The 24,179-nt window shown below is 44.9% G+C and overlaps 1 protein-coding gene across 30 annotated transcripts in view; it reads left to right on the top strand.

The window, feature by feature from the left end:
* Positions 1 to 24,179, top strand: part of LOC131819383 (RNA binding protein fox-1 homolog 1) — a 549,338-nt gene that overhangs the window by 406,510 nt on the left and 118,649 nt on the right. For all 30 annotated transcript variants that reach the window (XM_059154443.1, XM_059154436.1, XM_059154419.1 and 27 more), the window contains exon 3: positions 17,546 to 17,689. In XM_059154443.1, coding sequence (XP_059010426.1) covers positions 17,546 to 17,689 — 144 coding nt within the window. The remainder of the gene's footprint in view (positions 1 to 17,545; positions 17,690 to 24,179) is intronic.

The following is a 24,179-nucleotide window of genomic DNA, read 5'->3' as shown; positions in this document are numbered from 1 at the left end:
AATTTCAAACCCTCCCCAGCACCCCAGTCCTCATGCTCAGTGTTTTGTCTCATCATGCTTATACTCCTAGCCTATTCTGCCATGTTCTTTATTGACTGTGCTATTGCTTATCACTTTTCACCCCCACTGGAAATTAAGCTCCTTAAGGAGGAATTTTTATTTACTTTCCTTGCTGTTTCCAGCAGCTAGAATTGTACCTAGCCCACACTCAACACTTAACGAATATTTGTCGAGCCCAACTATAAAATTATAAACTGAAAGAAAAAGTAGTACCTGCTCATTGCTTTGATAACAAGGGCATTGTGCCAACCACTTACGTACTGTGGTAGAATCTTTATGACGTCCTACAATTTCAGTATTATTGCCACCGTTTATGAGGCTCAGGTTTTGCCCAGAGTCACCCAGCTTGCATCCAAATCTCAGAGCCATGATTCAAACCTGTCTCCCGATGCTGCTTCTGGTCCTGTTTCTCCCACCTCATCCCGTCTGGCAAAATGTCTCAGTTTGCCTCCTTTCCTTAAAACCATGGTGCTTGAAGATTAGAAAGAGCCCCGCTCATGGAGTCATTTGTTCATATAATTCAACCTTCTTTCTCAGATGTAATACCACCCAGGAGAAATATATGGAACACACTCTTTCCCTCAAAGGTCACTGATAACTCTGGAATATTGTGAGTTTTTCTTAAGTAATCTAATGTGGAACTTCGACTTTCACCGTCACGGGCCTATTTTTGCTTTCTGTTTCAACAATCTCTTATGGATAAAGAGCTTCATTTCTAGGAAGACTGCAGGATATCAGGAAAGGACACTGGCTTGTGATCTCAAGGCCTTAGCTCTGGGACCTATTCTCATATTTACTAGCTGTGTGGGCCTCCGCTTGAGCTTTATTTTCCTCAACTGTAAAATGGGCATCATGGCAGCACCAACTTCATAGAAGTGTCATGAGGATAAGTGGTATGGTCAACGTGAAGTGGTCTGCACTGTCAGTATAATATCAGCATCTTCTTTCATCATTTGCATATGATGATTTAAATGAAGAAATTGAAATAGATATCCAGGTCTGTTTGTTTTTCCTAGAACCGTCTTAGCTTTAGACTACTAAGTTAGCTCTGTGTCCATCAACTGCTTCTATGCTTTCAAGGGCTTTCTCCCAGATGCCTCTGTTAACAATACCTTATCATCATCATCACCCCCACCATCATCACCATCACCACCATCATTATCAGAACCACATCACCATCACCACCATCACCACCAAACGCCTATCATTTACTAATCAATTACTAGGAGCCAGGCTCAAGGCTACATTCTAGTAATATCCTTCACTGTTGTTTACCATGAGTCTGCAAAGAAAGTCTTGAAAAACTCATTTTACAGATGAAGAAACTGAACTTTCAGGGAAGTCAACTCATTTGTCCAGTGTCACACAGAATTTCTGGAGTTGGGTCTAGAATTTAGGTATCCTTGAGTTTACAGTCTAGCCCTTTGTCTACACCTGGCACTACTTTATTGCCAGGGAGAGTTTTAGAGCCACTGGCAATATGACCAGAAGACAGCTCTCCTGAGGACTGGCTTTTCTAGATCTTTGGCAGCATTTTCTTAAACTGTGGCCCAGACACTACTTTTATTAGAATTGTCTGGTATTGGTATGTTACAAAGGAGTATTGCTAGCTCCAGCCGGTAAGGGATTTCCTGTTAACAACAGTGACATGCTGTGTATAACCACCTACCTGGGGGGTGCGGGGGGAGGACAGGAAGGGTTCAGGAGCCTGAGTTGAAGCATTTGCTGATTTCTGTGGTGTAAATTATCCCATCCTGGTCAAATTCAACCTCCAATGCCTCATCACTGAATGCAGAGTTAGCCAAAGATATGCAAAACAGCAGCACCTTTAGATACTATCTCTACCATTCAGGTTCGAAAGCCAGAAGAAACCCCAGGAGCAATAGGTAACAGCAAAATGTAATTAAAGAACTAAAAAGCAATGAGTTTTGAACATATATTACTGTTTTATATATTTTTTCAATTGTGGGTTTATGTTACTTCATTTTTATTAAAGGTCGCATTTAACAAGAGGCTTGCAAAACCCCTGAAAAGTAAACAACCCCTTGGAGAGGGCTGAAGCCCCTCCCTGGGTCCACCCTAGGCTGATAAAGTGGCCCAGAAAAGGCTGGAATCCTGGAATCTGCATTTCTCCAGAGCTCCCCAGGTGCTCCTGTTGCATGCTCCAATTACTGAGCCAGCGCCTTTAGACTTTTCTTGAGCACGTTTCAAGAACGCATAGGAAAGTAACATATAATATGATAAGCATCTAAAAAATGTAGATGGGATTCATATTCCTAGAGAATGCTCATGGGCAGCTATACTAAATGAACTCCACTGTTCCTCATCTTAAAAGATTTTTTGAAAAATTGAATAAAAATATTCCAAAGTTTTATTTTATTCTACGCTTCAATGAAGTACGGTTGCTCCATGTTGAAGAATAAGGCAGTAATCCTATTTCCTGGCAGCCGGGCGCAGGAGGATGGTTCAGAGGCCCTTCCTGAAAGGCTTCCGCAAAGATAACAAAATGTCAGGGAAAGCTGCAGGGCAGGGCTGAATGGAAGAGGAGGCTTGTAATCTCGAATTCAATATGAAAGATCGAAAGCATCAAATAATCAGTCAGCGGTGAGCCTGCCCATCAGAATGTTCCATCTGCCTTGGAATTCAACTTTGTGATTGTATTATGATGTATACATTATACATCTCTCTCTCTCTCTCCCTATATAACTGCCTAGAAAAAGCTAGGCGCATCCGAGGTCCCGTATGGAAGTCTTGCTTGATTTTGGAAGGGAAACCGTTGGAAACATCACCTGCCTCTGCCCCACTCCCAACCCCCACCCCATCCACCTTGAAAACATTAAAGTCTCTTTTCCAGGCAGAAGTTTTAATTCAGGGAGAAAGGCTGGCCCCCCAAATCAAGAACAGTCCAGTAGCTGTGTATAAACTCTGATACACAACAGACCCACCCCAAGGCTCTAAACCATGATTCTGCTTTTGGCAGGTGGGTCTAGAGGGAAGTTCAAGGGTTTCCATGACCAGTGTTTACCATCACCATCACCACCAAATGCCTATCATTTACTAATCAATTACTAGGAGCCAGGTTCAAGGCTATATTCTAGTAATATCCTTCACTGTTGTTTACTATGAGTCTGCAAAGGAAGTCTTGAAAAACTCATTTTACAGATGAAGAAACTGAACTTTCAGGGAAGTCAACTCATTTGTCCAGTGTCACACAGAATTTCTGGAGTTGGGCCTAGAATTTAGGTATCCTTGAGTTTACAGTCTAGCCCTTTGTCTACACCTGGCACTACTTTATTGCCAGGGAGAGTTTTAGAGCCACTGGCAATATGACCAGAAGACAGCTCTCCTGAGGACTGGCTTTTCTAGATCTTTGGCAGCATTTTCTTAAACTGTGGCCCAGACACTACTTTTATTAGAATTGTCTGGTATTGGTATGTTACAAAGGAATATTGCTAGCTCCAGCCGGTACGGGTGTTTACCGAGTGCTCACAAAATGCCTCAAGCCATTGGTAAGCACTTCGCATGTATTGGGGTTTTAATCCTACCGATCTTTTGGTTCTTTCCTAGTCACACTGCAGATGGTCAAGCAATAGTCTTTGAGCAAATGAATGCACGAATCCCCAAGTTAAAGCCAGGGGAGGGGAGGTATGAAGGGGAGAAGTAGCATGTCCGAGATCAGAGGCCAGGGCGTTGGAGGTGCCAACCATATTTGGTTTCTCATTCCAGCTACCTAAACTCAGGCGTACCTAGAGATAGACTGAAGTAAGGTAATATGTGCGGAGCCCCCCCGCCCCCCCCCCCGCCCCTCCATCTATAAGCGAGCCTTTCTACCTTTCAAACCACAAACTTGCCTTCTGCCAAGGGTGACCAAGAACCCCCTCCCAAGGTAGGGCCTCTCGTTTGACCCACCCTCCTGAATCTCAGAGTCGTGGCTTTGTAGTCCCCGTCAGTACCTGCAAGGCGACCAAAGTCAGTGCCTTCATTTATTCGGGGGCAGTAAATGTCATCCGAGACATGTGACCTGGTGAGAAACCGGCGGGCGTTGTCCTTGAATCCAAGTCTGCTGAAGCCGAGAATCTCTGGTTGCCACAGTGGTTTTCGTATTTTCATCTGCCGTGTGAGCAAGTCTTGCTTTTTAAGTAGTGTAACCAAGAAAAATGGAAATTGTGGACTGTAGATACCTCGAAATGGCCTCAGACTTTCCGGGGCAGAATCCCATCCGTTTCCCTGTGACCTGAGAGGGAGCCAGCATCGCTGTGACTACTTGCCCCAGGTCACCTAGCATCATGGCTACCATCCACATCTTATCTTTTCAAGTTTTACCTCCATTTATTAGAACCTTGAGTGACTCTGCGATGAGATGGGAGTCCAGGACTGGTGGATGTTTCTCTGTGTTTCTTTGTACATTGGACCTGTAGACCATTAAAGGTTGGCCTGTGAGCCCCACTAATATAACACTGCCAAGTTTCTAAATAAATAAGATTGCCCAAGAAGTTTTCCATATTCCCTCTTGTTGAATGATGTGTCCGAAGGTCCTTCAATCAGAGAACTCACCCATTGTCTTATTAATTATATCATCAATCAGAGAACTCACCCATTATCTTATTAATTGTATCATTCCTTATTTTTCTCTCCTGCCATACGGGGAGAGCCCCCGAGCTCTAGGTATGTCGTATTCATCCTTTAGGCCTCACATCTGGCCAGGAGCTCTTTGAATGACCTCTAAATAGAACAATGTAGACTAGAGTAATGGTTTCTCTGAGAACCATCATGCCTACCTAGGGCCAACCGCCTTTTTTTGTCAATAAAGTTTTATTGGAAGATAGCCACACCCGTTCAGTTGTTTAGATATTGCCTGTGGCTTCTTTCACATACAGTGGAGGTCGTGTGACCCAGAGTCAAACTATTTTCCATATGACTTTTTTAAGGAAAAAAAAAAAAAATTGCTGTCTAGGTAAAGAGCAAACTGGAAAGGAGATGAAGTCATTTCTATTTTCAGAGTATATTTCTTAGTATTTCTATCTCCTAACATATATTTACACTCCTCTCCACCCACCAGTGCAGGAGAAATTAGCCCACTGATGAACAGGATCTGGAACTCACAAGCAATCTGGATCATGGCAGTTTGCAGAAATTGTGTACTTCATGTGACAGGATTCTTTGACTGTCAGATGTAGAAGAGACATATCAATATTCCAAAGAACGATATCTATATGCGTCTGGGTGTAGACTGGAAAAACCCCAGTACCCCAGAGCAAAACCCTCAGAGTGCTTGTCTCTTTGTTCAAAGTGTTTATACACAGAAAGAAGTAATTAGTGAGGAAAATCCTGGGATTTTAGCTGAGATCAGTTGAATCTTAAATTCATCACCCATTTCCTGCAACGGACTTGTGCATTCAGCAATTTTCTTAGGCCTAGAAAATTTGCATAACGTATAGATTTGCCATTTGGTTAAATTAAATCTTGCATAATATGTTAGGAGGGGAATAATCTTTTAGCTAGCCGGATTTGAGGATTCGATACAAAATATCAACATTGTTCCTTCTTAAATCGACATTTAAACTGGCCTTGGTTTCTGAGTGCGATAGGTTTGAGAAAAACCAGGAGGCCAAGGTGAGATGAGAATAAATCTTCAAGAGAGTCACTCCTGGAGAGGCAGAGTGGGCTGGCAGCAAGAAGCGGAGGCCGCCAGCTCCTTCAGGGGGATGCTCGCTAAGCTGGAGAATGGGCAGGCTCGTCTTAATAATGCCATCAAAGCAGAAGGCAGTGCAGAGTTTTTGGGAGAATTTGACATGTTCCTTACATTAGTTGGGTGCAGGGATTTGATTAACACAGAGGCCTGTGCCTGCTTCTTATCTGAGGATTTATCAACGAGGAAGGTCACTGGCATGGTCCAAAACAGCAGGAAGGGAAAGACCTGTCATGGAGAATGCGTTAGGGCTCCCGCCATCTCCCCTGGCTCCTGGGACAGCCTGACATTCAGAGAACAGGGAAGGAGTTCTCAGGATGTTCAGGAAACCAGTGCTGAAGGAGGGACCCCGACCTAAAAAGACACTGGGCAGCATTGCACACTGACCGTGAAGATCTAGGACCCTCAGCAGCTGTGGAGGACCCAAGCAACTCAAGCATACCAACACCCCTGCTCCCCACTCCCCACTCATCCCCAGAAGCCACCAGGGGCACACAAGCTCCAGTAGAATGAGAGAGAAAGCAGAGAGAGGCGCTTGCTTCTCACCACCAAGAAGCATCTCGTTTCTTTGAATGCCCTCTGCCTCCTCGGTCTCCTCCCCGGCCCCCCAACTCCAAAAAGGCAAGACCTAAGAAGAGAAGGAGGAAGAGGGTCCCAGAGGCGGCCCCTCTCCTAGACAGTGCGAAGCCCTGAACAAGGGGGGCGCGGAGGCAGGAAATGCCCCCTCCCTCCCCCGAGGCAGGTCTGTCAGGACTTGGGTCTGTCGCAATTGGCAGAGAATTGAATCTCACTGCCTTTTGAAGCTTTAAAATGGACTGGCCTGAGTTTTTAATAACCACATGGCCAGAAAGCTACCCCATCTTCTTTAGATGTCATTAAGGGATTTGCCTCAGGAGAGGGCAGGGCCTGGGCTCTCAACCATTCTCCCATAAGGCCTCCCACTAGGTACTGACCTAGCATCCTGAAGCAGCTCTTAGCCCCTCGAAATGGAAGTTCCTTTGTCATAGGTTGGGGACAAATGATAGAATCTTCTTCTCTGAGTCATCAGGTGATGCAATGAAATATAATGTATGCAAAGAGCTTAACAGAGTGCTAATCATTCCGCCAATGTTTATTAAGTGGCTATCAGGTGTCAGACACTGTTCTAGATGTTGGTCGTCATTGTCATTGTGGTCTAGGAAGGGCACTTACGTGTACTGACTCGTGGGGTAGGTGCTAATGATATTTCTAGTTTCTAGTTTCTAGTTTCTGGATGAAAGAAACGAAGCCCAGAGAGGTTAACCTGCTCAAGGTCACACAGTGGGGAAGTGGTAGAGCTGGAATTCAAACCCAGATCACTTGTTCCAGAGTCTGCAAGTGTTTGTTGCTGTTATTATTAGTAGAGGTAGTTATTTTCAACACCTCGGTCCTGGAATTGAAAACTGAAACTTTAAACATGGCAAAGGAGAGAAAGAGCCCTTCCTATAGCCCTATAGCTATTCCTTCCTATAGCTCTTCCTGTCCTCTGATAAGCAGACCCCAACTCCCAACCCCATCTGCTATATTGCCAGAAATTGATACATATATTAGGTGCTCATGCTCAATAAATATATTTTTGAATGATAAGAGAGCACCTGGTTTCAAGCCCAGTGAAACTCCTTTCTCCCCCCAGGACAAAACACTTCATCCCGGGGTGTTTGCAGGCTCTGCCTCAATGACACTGCAATAAACTGAATTGTGTCCCACTCCGCTTTCATGTTGAACCCTTAAGGCCCATAAGATGGCATTTGGAACTGGGGACTTTGGGAAGTAGTTAGAGTTAGATGAAGTCATGAGGGCAGGGTCCTCCTGTTGGAATCAGTGTCCTTACAGAAAGAGGAAGAAGAGAGAGAGTATTATCCCTCCACCACGTGAGGACTCAGGGAGGTTGCCTGGAAGAGAGGGCACACCAGGAACCGTATACACTGAGACCTTGATCTCGGACTTACCAGCCTCCGGAACCTGGAGAAATAAACATCTGTGGTTGAAGCCACCCGGTCTGCCGCATTTTGTTTTAGCAGTTCAAGCGTGCTCATACAGATGCCTCTGTCACCCGTCACCTTTACTGATGTGTTGAACACGTGGCCTCTTGTAGGCTCATCCTACACTTTCAAAGAGTGAAAAAAAAAAAAAATAGCAAGAGAATTTGGAGTCAGCCCTTCTGTGTCCTGCGGCACTTCTCCGTTCTGAAGAATTTCATCATTCCGGCAGAGCATTGAATTTATTCGGGTTGAGGGAAATGTGATGAGTTTCTTAAATCTGTGTCACCTGGCTGTGGAATCCGCCCCGCCGAGCTAGGAAGGAGGCATTAACTACATCCAAAGCTGTGTGATTAACTTATTTGTTTGCCTACAGAGCTAAAATGAGAAAGCAGGGAGCTGAGGGAATCTGCACCAGCCCCGTTTTGAAGTAGGATTGTGAGAATACCGGAGACGTGGGTTTTAATTCACATTCCCCGGGCTTGCCATTATTATTATTTTTAATGGAAAATAACTTCGCACCATCTTGCTTCATTTTAAATGGAGAATGTGCAATATTGTCTAACGCGGGGCATGGAGTTGATTTAGTATGCATGATTTTCTCCCCTCCCCGCCCAGTACTTTGGTTCTTTGTACACATTCAATATCGTTACATTTTTGCTTAGAACATATATATTTTCCCCCTGAACTTTTCTCGATTGCTTTTTTATCAGGTTTACAAATCAAATCAAATAGGTATATTGCAGAGCTCTGTGATATTATTTTCTGAGCTTATAGTACAATGTATTGAATTATGCCACTCCATGCTCTTAGCTCCTGCTCTCCGCTCCAGATTGAGAGAGAGGGACTGTGGACCCTGTAAATTCACTAGGCGCCCAGCATTACTGGCTAAATCAAGACCACTATTCAGGCTGCAAGAAGAGACAGAGCAAGTGTTCGTTACACAAATCAATTTGGTCCAAAGTACATCGCAGTGGGTACTCAACCATCGCTCACATAATATTGTCAACTTAATCAAATAATGCCTTGAAGACACTCACAGGCTTTTCTCTCCGAGAAATAACTTGATTGGTAGAGGAGGAAGAAGCAGCTGGCTATTCTAAAGGACACTTTTTATTTATCACTGTTAAGCGCTTTGGGCATGGAGGGGAGGAAGCCCGGAGGAGAGGGGGGATGCTGCATATTCACTGGGCTGTGCTGGGAAGAAATTGTGCTTGTTAGCATCCTGTCTTGGGCAGTGGGTTTCGACACCCTTGTGGCAGAATTGGGGATGCTCATGGAGGAGAATAAGAAGCTGGACCTAAACCTCTTTCCTGGAATGACACAGTAAATATTTGTGCCACAGTTAAGAGCTTCCAACGTGATTCCATATAGCGTTTGTCTCTGGGATGTTCATGTGCTAGTAGGACAGAGAAGTCAGTAATCTGATAACAAAAAATATATATGGTTAATAAGGGCCCAAGAGAGGAGAGCCCAGGACTCCAGGTACTCAGAGGAAGCGTCTGGAGCATCTGATGCCTGGGTTAGTTCGATTTGGGCTGGTTGGTTGTGATAGGGCCCTGTTCACAGAGCTCATCACTCTGGTTCCTGCCCCGACTGAGGACACAGACAGTGAGAACTCCCCCAAGTTTCACTCCTCTGTGCAAGTGCTTGGTGGTTGCCCTCTAGGGCTGAGCAGTCTTTAGACTTCACCTTGACCTTGAGAGGCCACTGAGGGCCAAAATATGGAATCCAGAACATGGAGTTAAGTATCTTTGGTGCTTTTGTGGCCCTGCCGTCTCCTAGCTGCGTGACTTTGGACAGGGGCCTTAACGTCTCTGAGCTTCCGTTTTTTCAAATTGTTATGGTGATCAGTGGGACAAGGTGTGAAAAACACTTCACAGGATACCAGGGACATGTAGGACCTCAGCACGGTTTTATATTCAATACCCGATTCCAGCCCCATTCACCAGTTCTGCACTGAGCTCATCAGCAACCTGTGGACGGTAGTATTGGGCATCAAATATGTCAGCTCAGGATAGAGGAGAGGCGAATGGCCTCACGCTGCAGTGGTTCTTATCCGGGGGCCCGTGGATGTCTGTGTATCCTTCAGGGAGTCTGGGAACTTCATAGGCAGAGGTTCAGGGATTAGGAACCTAACAATTCGAAGGGACCATTATTATACTGCCAGCCGCAAGAATCTGTGAAGCCCATGGCTGGTATGACGCAGGAACTGAATTTTTAATTAAACTCAACTTTAATTAATATTTAAACACTGACATTGACTCAGGTAGTTAGTAAAAACCTTTTAGGTATGTTTTGAAAATCTTGGCCATTTTTCAAAGTCTACATATAGATCAGGTATTTCCAATGAAATGTAGTATCTATATTGAGATGATGAGCCCTGGGTACAAATTATATACAAGATCTCAAAGACCTAGGGAGGGGGAAAAGGAATTTAAAATATCATCTACACTACTTACACATTGAAATAATAGTTTAGATAAATTGGCTTAAAATAAATATATCCTTAAAGTTAATCCCATGTTTCTTTTTCCTTTTTTGAAATGTGGCTTCTAGAAATTTTAAGATTATGTGTGTGGCTCCTATTTTATTTTATCAAATGAGACTGCTCTAAAGTACATGACCAAGGTCCTTGAACTATATCCAGTGCTGTGTTGTGAATACGTGTATTTTTAATTTCCATCATGCAAGGGAGGAAAAATAATTTTCCCCCTGTTCTTCTAGGTTCTTGGCTAAAACCCCCCAAGATAAAAGAGAGATAACAGGGGACAAGAAAAACAGGACCCGAATAACATGTTTACCTTCTGTAGCCATGGGACCCACCCAGGAAAGACTGAATAATTCCCAGGAATGGCCCAAGCCACCAGCTTAAACACCATCTCCAGCTAAAGACAAGATGTGCAGGGGTGCCTAGGTGGCTCAGTGGGTTAAAGCCTCTGCCTTCAGCTCCGGTCATGATCTCAGGGTCCTGGGATGGAGCCCCGCATTGGGCTCTCTGCTCAGCAGGGAACCTGCTTCCCTCTTTCTCTCTGCCTGCCTCTCTGCCTACTTGTGATCTCTGTCAGATAAATAAATAAAATCTTAAAAAAAAAAAAAGACAGAAGATGTACAGTAGGCAGGGGAGTGAGCAATGGGGGGCTTATCAGGAAAAGAGCAATAAAGAAGCATGAGGTTGTTCTAGATCGAGGTCATTGTCTCCTCTTTGGAAGCATTTCTAGAAATTTAGGGACTTTATTTTCTTGCTACCTCCAAAAGGGAGACACCCCTACAAATGGAGAGTTTCCTTAAAAATGTAAATTTCTCTTTTGTGAAGGGTAACGTCTACACTTTTCAGAGCTTCTCCTGTGTCTGCTGTTTCTCAAAAATAATCATCCCAAAATAACCTTATGCCAAAGAGGCATATTTTGGGGTGGCAAAATATAATTTGGTACAGTTCCCGTTTTATTTCTTATGGATGTCTCCCCCACTACAGGCGCTTAGCCCTGTGCCTCCAATTCTCTGATTTCTCCCTGAACTCTGATTTCTGCGGACGGCATCACCACATTTTACTCATCCGTCCTTGCAATAGTCACCTGTGTTGCCTCCAGCAGCCTGGGACCACAGACAGTGCTGTGATGGGATCTTTGATCCCTACTTGTGTCTCAAGTGACTGGCTCAGAAGGGTTTAAGGAACTGGGCTGGTATGTGACAGAAGTTTAGCTCAGAGACATCCAGCTACAGATATCTCTTGCCTGTACTCCCGAGGTACCTGGTCATCCCAGAAGATGGCACCCAGGTGAACTCAGCAATGCCCCGTTGGCTTGGAGGGGAGATAGAGGCGGGGCCAGACTCTCAAAGACACATACGAAACTATGCGGATTCTCTCCAGCAGTCATCCCTGGATTGGTCGATATCAAAATCCAATTTCACCAGGATTAGCCTTGGGTTGCTCAGAGCTATTCATTGAATTAGGAACGATTATAGCAGAGGGAGCCCCGCGGTTCTTTATTAAGGTCTTTGCGGAAGCACTAAGTGATCTTCAGGAGATTAAAGTGCCGGTGGTGTTTTCTTAACATTTATAACCTGCACCGATATCTGGGGAGTTTGTTTATTAGGAAAAATTCTGCGGCACACATCCTGCCTCCTAATATGGCCGTCGAACTGGGCCAGAGCACAAGCTGGCCTTGCCGCCCTAATGAGCTTATTGGGGAACCTGTGCCAAGCGCTGCCTGGAAACCCACCTCTTGAGGTGAATGGACTTTCCATTCACGTGGGGTCCTGCGACCCTGGCTGCGTGGTGGGAAGGTGGTCTCTCGGAGTCGTCAGTATCCATGATCCCCGAGATGGTTATTCGCGCCACCGATAATAGTAATGGTACGTGACCCCTGTTCATTCACAGGACCTAACTGTCACAAGACTTTGCTTCCATTATCCCACTCTGAAGGGTTCAGGACACCCATATGCAAACTAAGACCAAGAGCCATGAAGGTGGCGTTCATGCAACTCACTTGTAGCAAAAGCCACAGGTACTTGCCAAGAACTTGACATGTGCTCCGGCTCATGGTTCCAGTCGGTGCAGTTTTGCCCCCTCAGGGAACATCTGAACCACAGAAGACAGTTTGGGTTGTCCCACTGCCATACAGTAGGTGGAGGCCAGGGGTGTCCATTTTACGGAGGACTGGACAGTCCCATATCGAGGACTTAACCAGCCCCAATGTCCACATTTCGGTGCTGAAAAATGGCTCTGGGGATAGGGACAGACCAGTGTGGATAGAAACTCACCCAGTCTCTGTCCTCATGGATTTCACATCCTGGCGGAGGAGACAAAGAAACACCATAGAAACTAACAGAAGCATCTAATACAAAGGCGAGAAGTGATAGGTGCTATGAAAAAAGTGAACGAGCAAGGAGACAAGAGATGCAGAAGCTTTAGATAACGGGGCCAGTGAGGGCTTCTCCAGTGGGTGCTGTCTGGGCAGAGAGCTGGGAAGAAGGGGGCAGCCATATGGGCATCTGGGGAGAGAATTTTCCAGGCAAAGGAAGAACAGGCATGAAGCCCAAGGAGGGAGCATGCTGCGTGCATGGAAGGAGCCAGGTGGCTTTTGAGTAAGGAGCAGGAAACTCAGGAAACAAGGGGGTCCGGGCCAGAGCGTAGTGAACCTTGCAGCCCAGGATGGGGGTCTGGACTGGAGGGTTCTGAGAGGGAAGGTGGCCATTCTACTTCCACCTCTAGTGAGTGAGCAGACTAGGAGCAATTTGCTTGGTCTTTATGTGCTACCATCTGATCTCCCAAACATGGTTATGGGGCATCTTTCCAATTCAGCTGGGTCCCACTTTTAGAGCCAAATATGATACTTTAAAAGAATCAGACACGGATAAATCAAGGTTCTTCTACCAGCCGTTAATTCCAAATAAGCCTTAACACGTACCAGCCTTGAGGGATGTAACTACCAACCAGGTAGCCCCTGCTTTTCGGGGATATGCCTCCTAGATGTGCAATTCTCTTAGCAACTTTCTCAGCTTTTTCACATGATTTTATTTTTGTCTTTAGAAATTTCATGCTGTGCCTTTGCCATAAGCTTCACCGACCTTCTCGGGGATACTGTGACTGCTTGTCCATCTGTGTGAGCTACAGGGCTAGGCTCAGGGAACCTGCAGAACTAACCTTGTTTTTAGGGTATTGAATGCCTTTCAGGAGGCCAGTGGAGCACCTCTTGGCCCAGCTGAAGGGGATCATCACATCCAGGGGGAGGTGCACAAAGGCAGCCCGAGAGCCTGGGCCAGGGTGAAGGGAAGACTCAAATCTCTCTTTAGACAACTCATCAAAGTTCCCAGCATGACAGATGGGGAGCCTGGGACAACTCCGACAGGGACATTCTCTCTTCTTCTAGAGCGGGTGTCAGACCAGCCCTTTCCCTTGGTGGTAGAAGATGCATCCACTTCCTGTTAACAGCTACTTCTTCTACGTGCACTTCCGGTTTGCTTGTTTAGAAGAAGATTACAGCGTGTTGAATGTGACCTTCAAAACACATGTTCACATCCCATTCTCCATAAACCCATGATTATGACCTTATTTGGACAGAGGGTCCTTGTGGATGTAATCAAGCATCCCAAGACAAGATCCAGCGTGAGCTTTAAATCCTTATAAGAAGAAAAAGGCAGAGGGAGATATGAGTCCCAGATGCACAGAGAGAAGAAAGCCATATGAACGTGGAGACACGTGGAGAACGTGGAGAGATTGGGGGAGTGTAGCTTTAAGCCAAGAGGTCACCAGAAGCTCAAAGAGGCAAATGTGGGCTCTCCCCTGGAACCTCCAGAAGGAGTGAGGTCCTGACAGTGCCCTCACTGTAGCCTTCCAGTCTCCACAACCGTGAAGGAGTCCATTTCCATTGCTTTTAGCCACCGTGTTTGTGGTAATTTCTTAGCAGACTAATATAGGGACCTAAAACTCAGGCTTGTCCTGAATATATTTTCCCTGACAGTTCCCAGAAAATGAGAAGGGGAATGCTCTCGCCCTGATATCAGAGTCAGTGAGCACATTTCTGATCCTCACCCCTGCTGTGCCCCAGGCTCCGGAGTCAGCCTCTGGACCCTAACGTGCTCCCCTGCCCTCTCCTCTCCATTTACCCGCAACGTCGGAAATGCTTTGGGTTTGTTTTCCATTTTACGTGTTATCTTTAAAAATTACTTTTAATACACAGGTATTCCGACATAACAATTTATGAGCTTTTGTACACATGCCCGCACTACAAAATGATTAATTGAGCGTTGTATGTTTTTATCAAAGGAAACAACGCAGAGATTTCTCCAAAGTCCTGTTTGACTAAAGATGATTAATTTTAATTTTCACATGAGCGGCATAATGCTATTAATCATTTAATATGTTTAATCATAATCTCTGTAATTCCTAATTAGGTTTATTAAGCTGAAACATCCAGCAGTTATGTACAAATCCAAATCTAAGTTTCTTTCTTGGGATGAGAAGGAGCTTGTTTTAATTTGCATTTGAACAGCAACTTCTAATCGGAGGGAAGAAATGGACTTTAAACTGGGATCTCATCCGCTGTCTCTGCAAGTTTAGGGTCTTAGGTCAGAGGACATGACCCCAAAGGCATGGTTCAAGGACATTTCTGGGTCTTGGTTGTATAACCAAGGGTCATGTTACCAGCAGAGAAAACACAGTTCCCTGCTGGTTTGGGCCTGGGTGTTATAATATTGTATTCGACTATTCCCTGAAAATACAAAGTGGACCATTCATTCATCCTTCGTTCATGACTTGATTGATACACTCGTAATGCCTTTACCTGCTCAGTCAGAGGCTCGGCCTGCATTTCCCATTTGGTGGCCATGGCTCAGCTCCGATGCTGGGTGCCAGTCCCACCACAGCCCAGGATGATCTGTAAGTGGGTCCTCTTAGTTTTTATCATCTGTCCTTCCTGCCCGCTGACTTTGACACGAAGGGGCCCATGTACTCCCCTGAATCCAGAACCCGGTATCACCTCTGCGTCTTTGCCTGTGCCTTGCCCTCTGCTGGTACAGCATCAGCCCCCTTCGTCTCTTCTGTTAGAAATCTCCCACCAAAAACCTAACCTCCAGAACTGGCAGGGCTCCCAGAACGTCCAGCTGTGTGGCATGTCCCTAATTTCAGTTTACTCAGCCCTCTGTGACTGACTCTGACCCCAGCCTCACCACTAGCTCTTTCCTTATTCTTTCTCTTAAACTGAACTAGGAACAGCGTGTGCTGGGAGGACTATCCTGTATGTCCAATATATAGTAGTTGCTCAGGAAAAACGTGCCTAACAAGCAAATGAGAACCTTTCCTTTCCTCAGAGAGGCTTTCTCTCTCCTTGATTTTGACATTTTAAGGAAAAGTCACCATCACTCTAAAAAACTCACTGCCTTCCATTTATTGAGTTCATGTCCCAAGAACTCTGCCAGATTGGCCTGTATTGCTGCATTCAGTCTCCACAGAGCCTTGGAAGGGGTGCACTATTATGATTATTACTCATTTTCCAGATTAGAAGACCGTCACCATGCTTCTCCTTATTCCCCTCCAATAGCACAGACAAAATGACCAAGGGAAGCATTGGTGCTACCATGACGTAGCACCTCAGACTTGCAGAGGTCTTCCGAAAGCGGTTTTGATACAAAACCAGCTTGGAAGAGTAGTCTACCAACTTTTGCGAGGTCTCAACTTCAAAATGCTATTCAGGGGGTATTAGGAAGGCGAATGAAGAAGAAGTCTGTCAATAAACACAAGGATTGGGCGCCTGGGTGGCTCAGTGGGCTAAGCCGCTGCCTTCGGCTCAGGTCTTGATCTCAGGGTCCTGGGATGGAGACCCACATCGGGCTCTCTGCTCAGCAGGGAGCCTGCTTCCCTCTCTCTCTCTCTGCCTGCCTCTCTGTCTACTGTGATCTCTCTCTGTCAAATAAATAAATAAAATCTTTAAAAAAAAAAATAAATAAACAAACACAAGGATTGGGGAGAAAGTCACTAGTTACGGCCATGTTATTGTGGTATATGTATTATACAAAGTATTTATATGCATATATAAAACATTTTTATATATGAAAAACATGTCATATATATATATTTTTTTCACTTGTCTCCTCTATGTCTTTATTATCTTATTCCTGCCCGATTGCATGGATAGTTTTGTCCCAGTTACAGGCTTCTAAATCATTTAAAAGTAGATGAGGCTGATTCTTCCCTCACAGATTTGTTGGGCTTCCACACAGGCTTTCCATTATGGTTTTGGAGAAGACAGTAACTGATGTGGGTGGCATCAACTGCCACCCAGAGGCGATAGACGCTAATTGCAGAGAAAGTATCCAGAAACATCTCTAGAGCCAAGAGTATGGGAATGGCTGTAATGATACCAAGCGTTAATGTGACTCTCCTGCCTGTATATGTGCCGATACAATATTGTGTTGTCCGGGATTTTGTTTTGGCAAGAGTGGGAAGCAGAGTAATGAGTTATGCTAACAGCATGACTTTATCAACACCAATATAGTCCGTAGAACCTTCTGGAGATGTTCTAGATCTATGTTGTCCAACATGGAAACCACTAGCCATAGGTGGCCATGGACTACTTGAAATGTGGCTAGTGTGAAGGAAAAACTGGAGTTTACATTTTACTTAATTTTAATTCATTCAAATTTAAATAGCCACACGGGGTCAGCTGTAATAGACATCACAGGCCTGCCCAACCAAGAAATGAGAAAGTAAAATCTTAAAAAAAAATTAAGTCAGTTGGATGGTTACTTGGACTGCAGAACACCAGACAGCCTTCTCCAATGTTTTACTACATTTGCTAATGTTTTATCTGGACAGCTGCAATAATTATGCAGGCGTATCTTAAGATTTTTGGACCCCTTTGGTTAAGGGATACACTCTCTCCTACCTTTAATGATGAGGTTTTCTCTGATTGCCTGCTAAAACTCCCCAACACCTCCACACCTCCAACACCTCCAACTACCCCTCCCCTTGTTTTATTTTCCTCCATGATGCTCTCCTTCTACCAGTTCCGTATTTATTTATTAATGAGCTTACTCCCTCCTCCCCACACACCCCCTGTAAGAATTACACTCCATGGAGGCAGAGCTTGTCTGCTTTCTCACTGCTGAATCCCAATCTACCTTGGGCTCTCAGGAATGTTCAATACATACTTGTTGAATGAATGGACAGATGACCTAGCAGCTCCTTTCTTGTCCTTGCTCCTTTGTTCCAGCATTTTCCTACCATTTCGGGGAAGCTAAAGCACTTTGGAAAGAGCGCACAGGTCCACTCAGAGCCTCTTTACTCTTGTCCTTTTAGCAGACAGATGACGCGGCACCAACGGATGGCCAGCCCCAGACACAACCTTCCGAAAACACAGAAAACAAGTCCCAGCCCAAGCGGCTGCACGTCTCCAACATCCCCTTCAGGTTCCGGGATCCCGACCTCCGACAAATGTTTGGTGTAAGTAGTGCGTTTCCCCTGTGCGGTGTCCGCGCTGGGGTCCCCAGAGCCCTTCCCTCCTCGTGTAAGTTCTTGGTATTTATAACATGAAGGTGAGATGTTTACATAGGGGGAAGAGAAAGACATTTTAGATCCTAGTCTGTGGATATATTGTGGCCAGAGTCTCCTTATGATTTTAGTCTAAATATCTTTGTATAGGTTCAGCATGGTCCTGCTTTGTCAAATGGTCTTCTTCTCATTAGTAACTGGAAAATCACAAGGCAGATGAGTTCCCAGATAAACTAGCACTGAAAGAAGCCCACTGATGATCCCAGATCAAGTGGCCCGGGACCCCGTGTCACAGCCAAAATAAACATTTTGTATCCTTCTCTCTTTCGTAGCTGCCAAAGTTATCATGATATGCTCCTGCACACCTCACTCTTTCCCAGGCACTGTGCACTTGGATTTCAGGCAGCTTTAGAGAATTATGACTTCTGCATAAAGCTTCTTCAAAAAGCAAAACAGCGGAAGCTAGAGATTTCTTAAGTCTGACTTGCGCCCTGCCGTATACACTCTCTTCTTGTGATGTTCTCTGCCACTGATGACAGCCTTGCCCGGCTACCATGATTGAAACACAGATCAGGGCAGAAGCCACCGTCAACACAGAGAAAATAGATGTTAAGGTTGCTTCCTCGTGGGGTATGATTACTCGGATTCTTTTTCTGGATGAAGCCTTGCACTGTCCACCTTCAGAAGGAATGAGTTAACCACGTTCTGGGCTCTGAAGGACAAAACTCTGACAGGGCTTAGATACCCTTAGTAGTTTTGTTTGTTTTGTTTTGTTTTGTTTCTTTTTTTTTAGTTTTTTGCAAACGTAGTGAGCCGATTTGCCCATGACAACCATCCCAGCATTGACGGGAGGTGTCTGCGGATTCCGTGAACAGAGCTACATCCTTAGCATTTGACTTAGAGGAAAGGTTGGCCGCCTGGAGATTGTTCTAAGAGTTGGTGGTTGGATGCAAATGTTACAGAAGCAATAAGAAGAGGCCAAACTTTTAATGCCGAACCCTGGGCCAAGGAGATCTCATTCCCCTGATGCAAGGGGGAGCTCTGGTTCGTGACGCTGCAATTGTGGGGTTAGCTCGCGTGTACCTTCTCTTTCTTTACCATGCATGGTGTTTATCAGATCCATATCTGACACAAAGGCAGAGCTAGCGTCCTAATATTCAGATACCCAGACTCGAATCCTGACATTTTAGAAGAAAAGGTCAGCTTCTGCACTTTTATCTCTCTCGTTTGGTAATAACCTTGAGTTGAGCCCTCTAACTTCTTGCAGAGTAGAGATACCCTCGGGCACTCTCAGGTCAAAGATGACTTTGAAAAGTGCAAAGCATTCAAAGTGAAAGTGGAGGTTAAGTGTGTATAAAGCAGTGAGACCAGGTTTGAATGATGGGCAGCCAGAGGAATTAGATTCCTTTTGCCACGTCAGGTTAGAAAGTCTTGCTCCGTGGTCCATCTTTCCTCGTCAGGTGTCACTGGGAGCTTGGCTTTGAATCTGGCCCTCTTAATGATCACCTCGGTGCTCTTTTATGGTGTCACTCACGGCAACCCACCCCAGCTCCCAACCCGATGGCGCTCTCCCCTCCCTGGTCTTCTCGGTTATCTTGAAAGTCACTGGAGGGCTACACAGCCAAGTCAGAGAGGTATTGGAAATAATCCGCAGTTGGAACTCCCAAAGACAGCATCCTGCTTGCACGGATATCTGAGCCCCTCTGTTCTTATAGGGCGAGGGCAAGTGATGCAGAGCGAGGTCTTGCCAAAGACTGAACATACGACCCAGTTATCAAACTATAATCAAAATCCACTGGTTTCAGAGCCAGTTTTTGTAAAAGTCAACGTTCCTAAGCAACTGACAAAACGTTGACTTGACAAGATGATAGATACGCTCAGTATCAATTAAGAAAACGTGGCATACATTCAGTAATATTGAAATTAATTTCGTTCATCACAAACAGCATCTGTGTTCTTTTTAAAAGTATGCAAGGTTTTTTTTTTTTTTTTAATGAGTTTTAGCTCTAAAAATTTGGGGCACATATAGATTCCTGAATTCTTTGTATAATGCTGAGGCCTTCTTGGTTTATGACCACTGTTCTGAAGAAACGGAATTTAAATACGAAAAAATCTGTTCTTCCCAGCCAAACATTGGCGGTGGCAATCCCACTGTGGTTATCTGATACACTTAGTTGCATGAGCCGAACTGAAAGGCATCTGTAAACATTCGGGTTGGTTCCCTACACTCCGGTTGAGAAAACCAAGTGTGGTTTCTTCCTGTAGGTCTTACTTACTGTAAGAAATGACATTTTGATTCCAATTAGGTCCTTTCCAAATCATTTGGACATGAGATCTCTTCTCTCTTTATATTGCCTTATTTTGCTATTGCCTCTTCACTTTGGCTGCGGCTAGCAGGGGAACGGGGGAGGGGGGATGGGGGGCGGTGGTGATTACAGAGAAACACCCTCTCGAAGATTTTTGTGTTTTTCTCCTTTGTCTCTTTTGTTAAAGGCGGCCATGGGGATTTGAAACCCAAACCCAAACCAAACAAAAAAGGCAGCTTCTTTCTCCAACTGCCTAAAACCTAGCCGTGTTCCTGACAGCTTTTGGAACTATTAATAATTCAGCTGTGAAGTTTGCAATTTCTGCAGGCCTCATGGTCACCGCAGGTGCCTCACATTTTGTTTTTCATTCGTGGCTTCAGGACATGTTCACTGGGATTCTGGTTACCCATCTCCCACCATGTTCTTCAGGGCTTCCTCCCTTGGAAGCATTTGTTCTAGTGCTTGGCATTAAATTTTCTAACTATGCATAGATTTTCTTTCCTTCCTTCCTTCCTTCCTTCCTTCCTTCCTTCCTATCAAGACGGAACATTCCTTGATCAAGAAGTTACGTGCCCACAGTGGTGCCAGAGTCTTTTTACAACCTCAGTTGGGGCGTGAGTGAACAGATCAAGGGCATTGGTTCTGGATGTTTCCCTGAAAGAAATGTTGGTTCTGGCCTGACGACTTCCTTCTTGAGCTCTGTCCTCATTTTCAGGGAGCATTCACGAGGGTGGGCGTCCTTTATGTTTGAAGTCTTAATGATCCCATGAAAGGAATGTGGGTGAATGTCCACCAGATTGAATAGAATGGCTTGCTCTTGGACAGAATGGTTCTTTAACCTCATGTTTAAAATTCACACGTATCTGGGTTTGGGGTGAAAGAGGTGCCTATGCTATATCCAGACCACTGACACGACACATTGCATTATAGTACTGTTTTCAGAAGTAGTGGCTCATGAGCACAAGATTCAAATTTACACAACACCCTTGTTGATGTCACAGCCTTGCTTTTGATACAGACCCTCTAGACATGAAGAAGATCTACAGAAGTTACTCATTACTGTCACCCCAAAACAGACCACGAAGTCACTCATGACTGTCAACCCAAAACAGACCACATGACTTCCAGAACATACAAAAGAAGACTTCATGATCACCTTTTCAGTAATAACATAGAGACACCTGCACCTTTGGCATTAATGCCAAATTCTATGCACTGTGCTGTTTATACTAAGTGAAGCATTCCTTTTTTTTTTTTGGACCTGGCTTGGTGCCTCCCATCTCTGCATTCCAAACAGGAAGCCAACCCTATGAAAACTGAGATGATGCCTTTTCTTCACCTCTGTGTGCGCTCTTTGAACTAACCTTTACTTTCATATTTTATGCTCTATCTGCTGAACATCATCCACAGTTTTTCAGAGAAACATTATTTGATCTGAGAATGTCTCAAAATGCCTGGCATGTATTTGCCCCAGTGTGTGCCTAGAAGCCTCCGGATTTTATTCTCGAAACCGCTGCCAAGACACCTTGCGTGCATTCTGGGACATTGTCGAACACGGCTGCACACGGGCGTTGAGCAAAGTAATGCAAGTTAAGTCTGCGAGTCATGTCTGTTTAGACTGAACATGTGCCAGCTGTGTTTACATCATTAGTACCAAACTTCCCAATTAAACTGTTGATACTATAAATATAGTACACAACTGTCTTAGGAGTGGGGCTCATAGCAGCGTTCTCACTGCTCGTTTTCTTGGCTCTGGGAAGCATCCACCCAGTGGCAACTGCCGAGAGGCAAACATTCGAGACCATTTCGGGGCATATGGTGTCATTGTTTCATTTAGGGAATGACACATGCTAGGATTACTTCTTGATAGGTTGGTTCTGTCTCAACCAAGATCTTGTTTTAAAGGGAGTGTTGTTGCGTTGCCTGCTTAGAGAATGTTCCAGAGGTAACATTGGCTTCGTGGTTTGGGGGAGTCCTTCTCAAGCTTCCCTGTTCATAAATGTGTGCTCTCATGCTCTTAGGCCCAAAATAAATGTGATAGCATCGACGTGGACTGAATATTGTAAGGAGGTTCTATCGAAATCACTGCTTCTGAGGACTTCCCATGTTGGAGTTTTTACTATGAAATTCCGTTCACCTTTCAACAGCAAATCCCCCATTTCCCAAATCGGAAAGTTTTCTCCTCCTGTTTTTAACGACTTTCTCTGCCCAAATCTAGGGCACTGAAAATGCTCTGTAGAAGAATATTCTCTTGACCCAAAGGACATTAGAGGGTCCACAAACGGCAGGGTGAGTTGGCTGCAAGTTTCTTGGTGTTTGCATCATACCCGCTGGCAGTGTAGCCCTGCCCTGTCCTCTCGGAGCTGGGCTGCTTCGTTTCTTCCTGCCCTTTTCTGTCTCTGGGAAGATGAAAAGCACGTCCATCCGCTCGACAAGACCGATTCAATCCGCAGTCCCCTGACCGCGTCCATATTCTGAAGGATGGGCACATTTCCATGACTTAGCTTTGGGTTTCTTTTTTCTCCTAGGTCAGAGCAACTTTTGTTTCAAGGTTTTGAGCTATTTTTCTTCAACTGGAGTGTGCCTCATTTTTTCTCCCCCTGTCATTCCAAGAAAGCTAGTTTTATTCCAGAGGACAGCTTCTCTCTGTTTCAAATATTTTTTTTCTCAAATCTTAGTAGGACCCTCTTAGCACTTACTCTCAGGGTCCTCCCCACCCCATATGTCATGACTGAAGCTCAGTGGTGAGGGGGGCTGCCTCTGGTTCTCTGTGTTCTAACCATTTGTTCCTTTTCTGTCCCTCCCAACCACTCTGGCCTCTGCCGCATGGAGGCTGCCTACTGCTCTCCATCTGGGGGAGAGAGACAGAACACAGACTCTCCTCAGGCAATAAAAGATTAAAAAAAAAAAAAAAATCCATGCTGCAGAGGCAAACAGAATAATGCAAAAGCTCAAAATAAAGGAAAAGGAGAATGGACATATTCCTTCATGTGATTCTGTTTACTTTTTAATCACTGAAATGAGCGCTTGCCCTCATTGTGCATCAGGGTGAAATTCACCTCATAGTTTTCCTGGGCCACGTCACACACTGTTAGGACACCCACCCATGGTATTTCATGCAATCTGAGAAAAAGGAGAGGACTCCAATATCAGGGGCAAAGGACCTTGGACTATCAGATGCTTCTGGTTTCAAGGGTCCATGTTCCCTTATTTTTAAGGCGTGTATCACAAATTACTTGATGTGCCATTTCTCACTAGGACTACAAGACTGAGCAAATAAAAAAAAAAATACAAGATGACAATAGCTGAATTAGAATTTTAGATAACATTTTTATTAAGTATAAGAGTGTCTTAAATATTGCAGGGAATGTAATTATCCTGAAAGATTTGAAATTTAAATTTAACTAGGCATCTGTAATTCAGCCGGCTGCCCCGTTCGTAATCTGAAACCCTGTTTCCAGGCTCACATATGTCGAGTGGCTTTCACTTCTTGTAGAGCCTCTTCCTGCTAATTGTCTAAAATCTATCTGTTTGTTTAACAAAATGAAGAATCATCTTGAGAGAAGTACATTTCAGCCTCAGGGCTAATCCCAACTCTGCCGGTGTCTTCATTATGAGGGATGTCCACATGGTGGGTCTTGCTTTCATCTGTTCATACTGGATTTCCTTTACATGGCCTGACTCTTCCTGTAGCTTACACGGGGGCCACGGGCCACCGTCCTCACCATCAGATGCCATGTGGACATTTTACCATTAAAATCCATCATCAAGGCCGCTTCTGCTGGTGGCTAGCGGAGTAGGCTCTGAGAATCAGTTTCTCCACCAGCCAGTTTTCATCTTTGCTGCTCAGTGCCTGGGAAAGCAACTGTCCACACCAGAAGAAAGAAAAAGAGAAGGGCACCTGGGTGGCCCAGTGGGTTAAGCTTCTGCCTTTGGCTCAAGTCATGATCTCAGGGTCCTGGGATCAAGCCCCGCGTCAGGCTCTCTGCTCAGCGGGGAGCCTGCTTCCCCCTCTCTCTCTGCCTACTTTTGATCTCTCTCTGTGTGTCAAATAAATAAATAAAATCTTTAAAAAGAGAGAGAGAGAGAGAAAGAAAGAAAAAGAGAACTAACCACCTGATGACACTTTTTGCACA

This window comes from Mustela lutreola, chromosome 17 (assembly GCF_030435805.1).
Source record: "Mustela lutreola isolate mMusLut2 chromosome 17, mMusLut2.pri, whole genome shotgun sequence".
Lineage (NCBI taxonomy): Eukaryota > Metazoa > Chordata > Mammalia > Carnivora > Mustelidae > Mustela > Mustela lutreola.
This window is presented reverse-complemented; position numbering and strand designations above follow the sequence as displayed.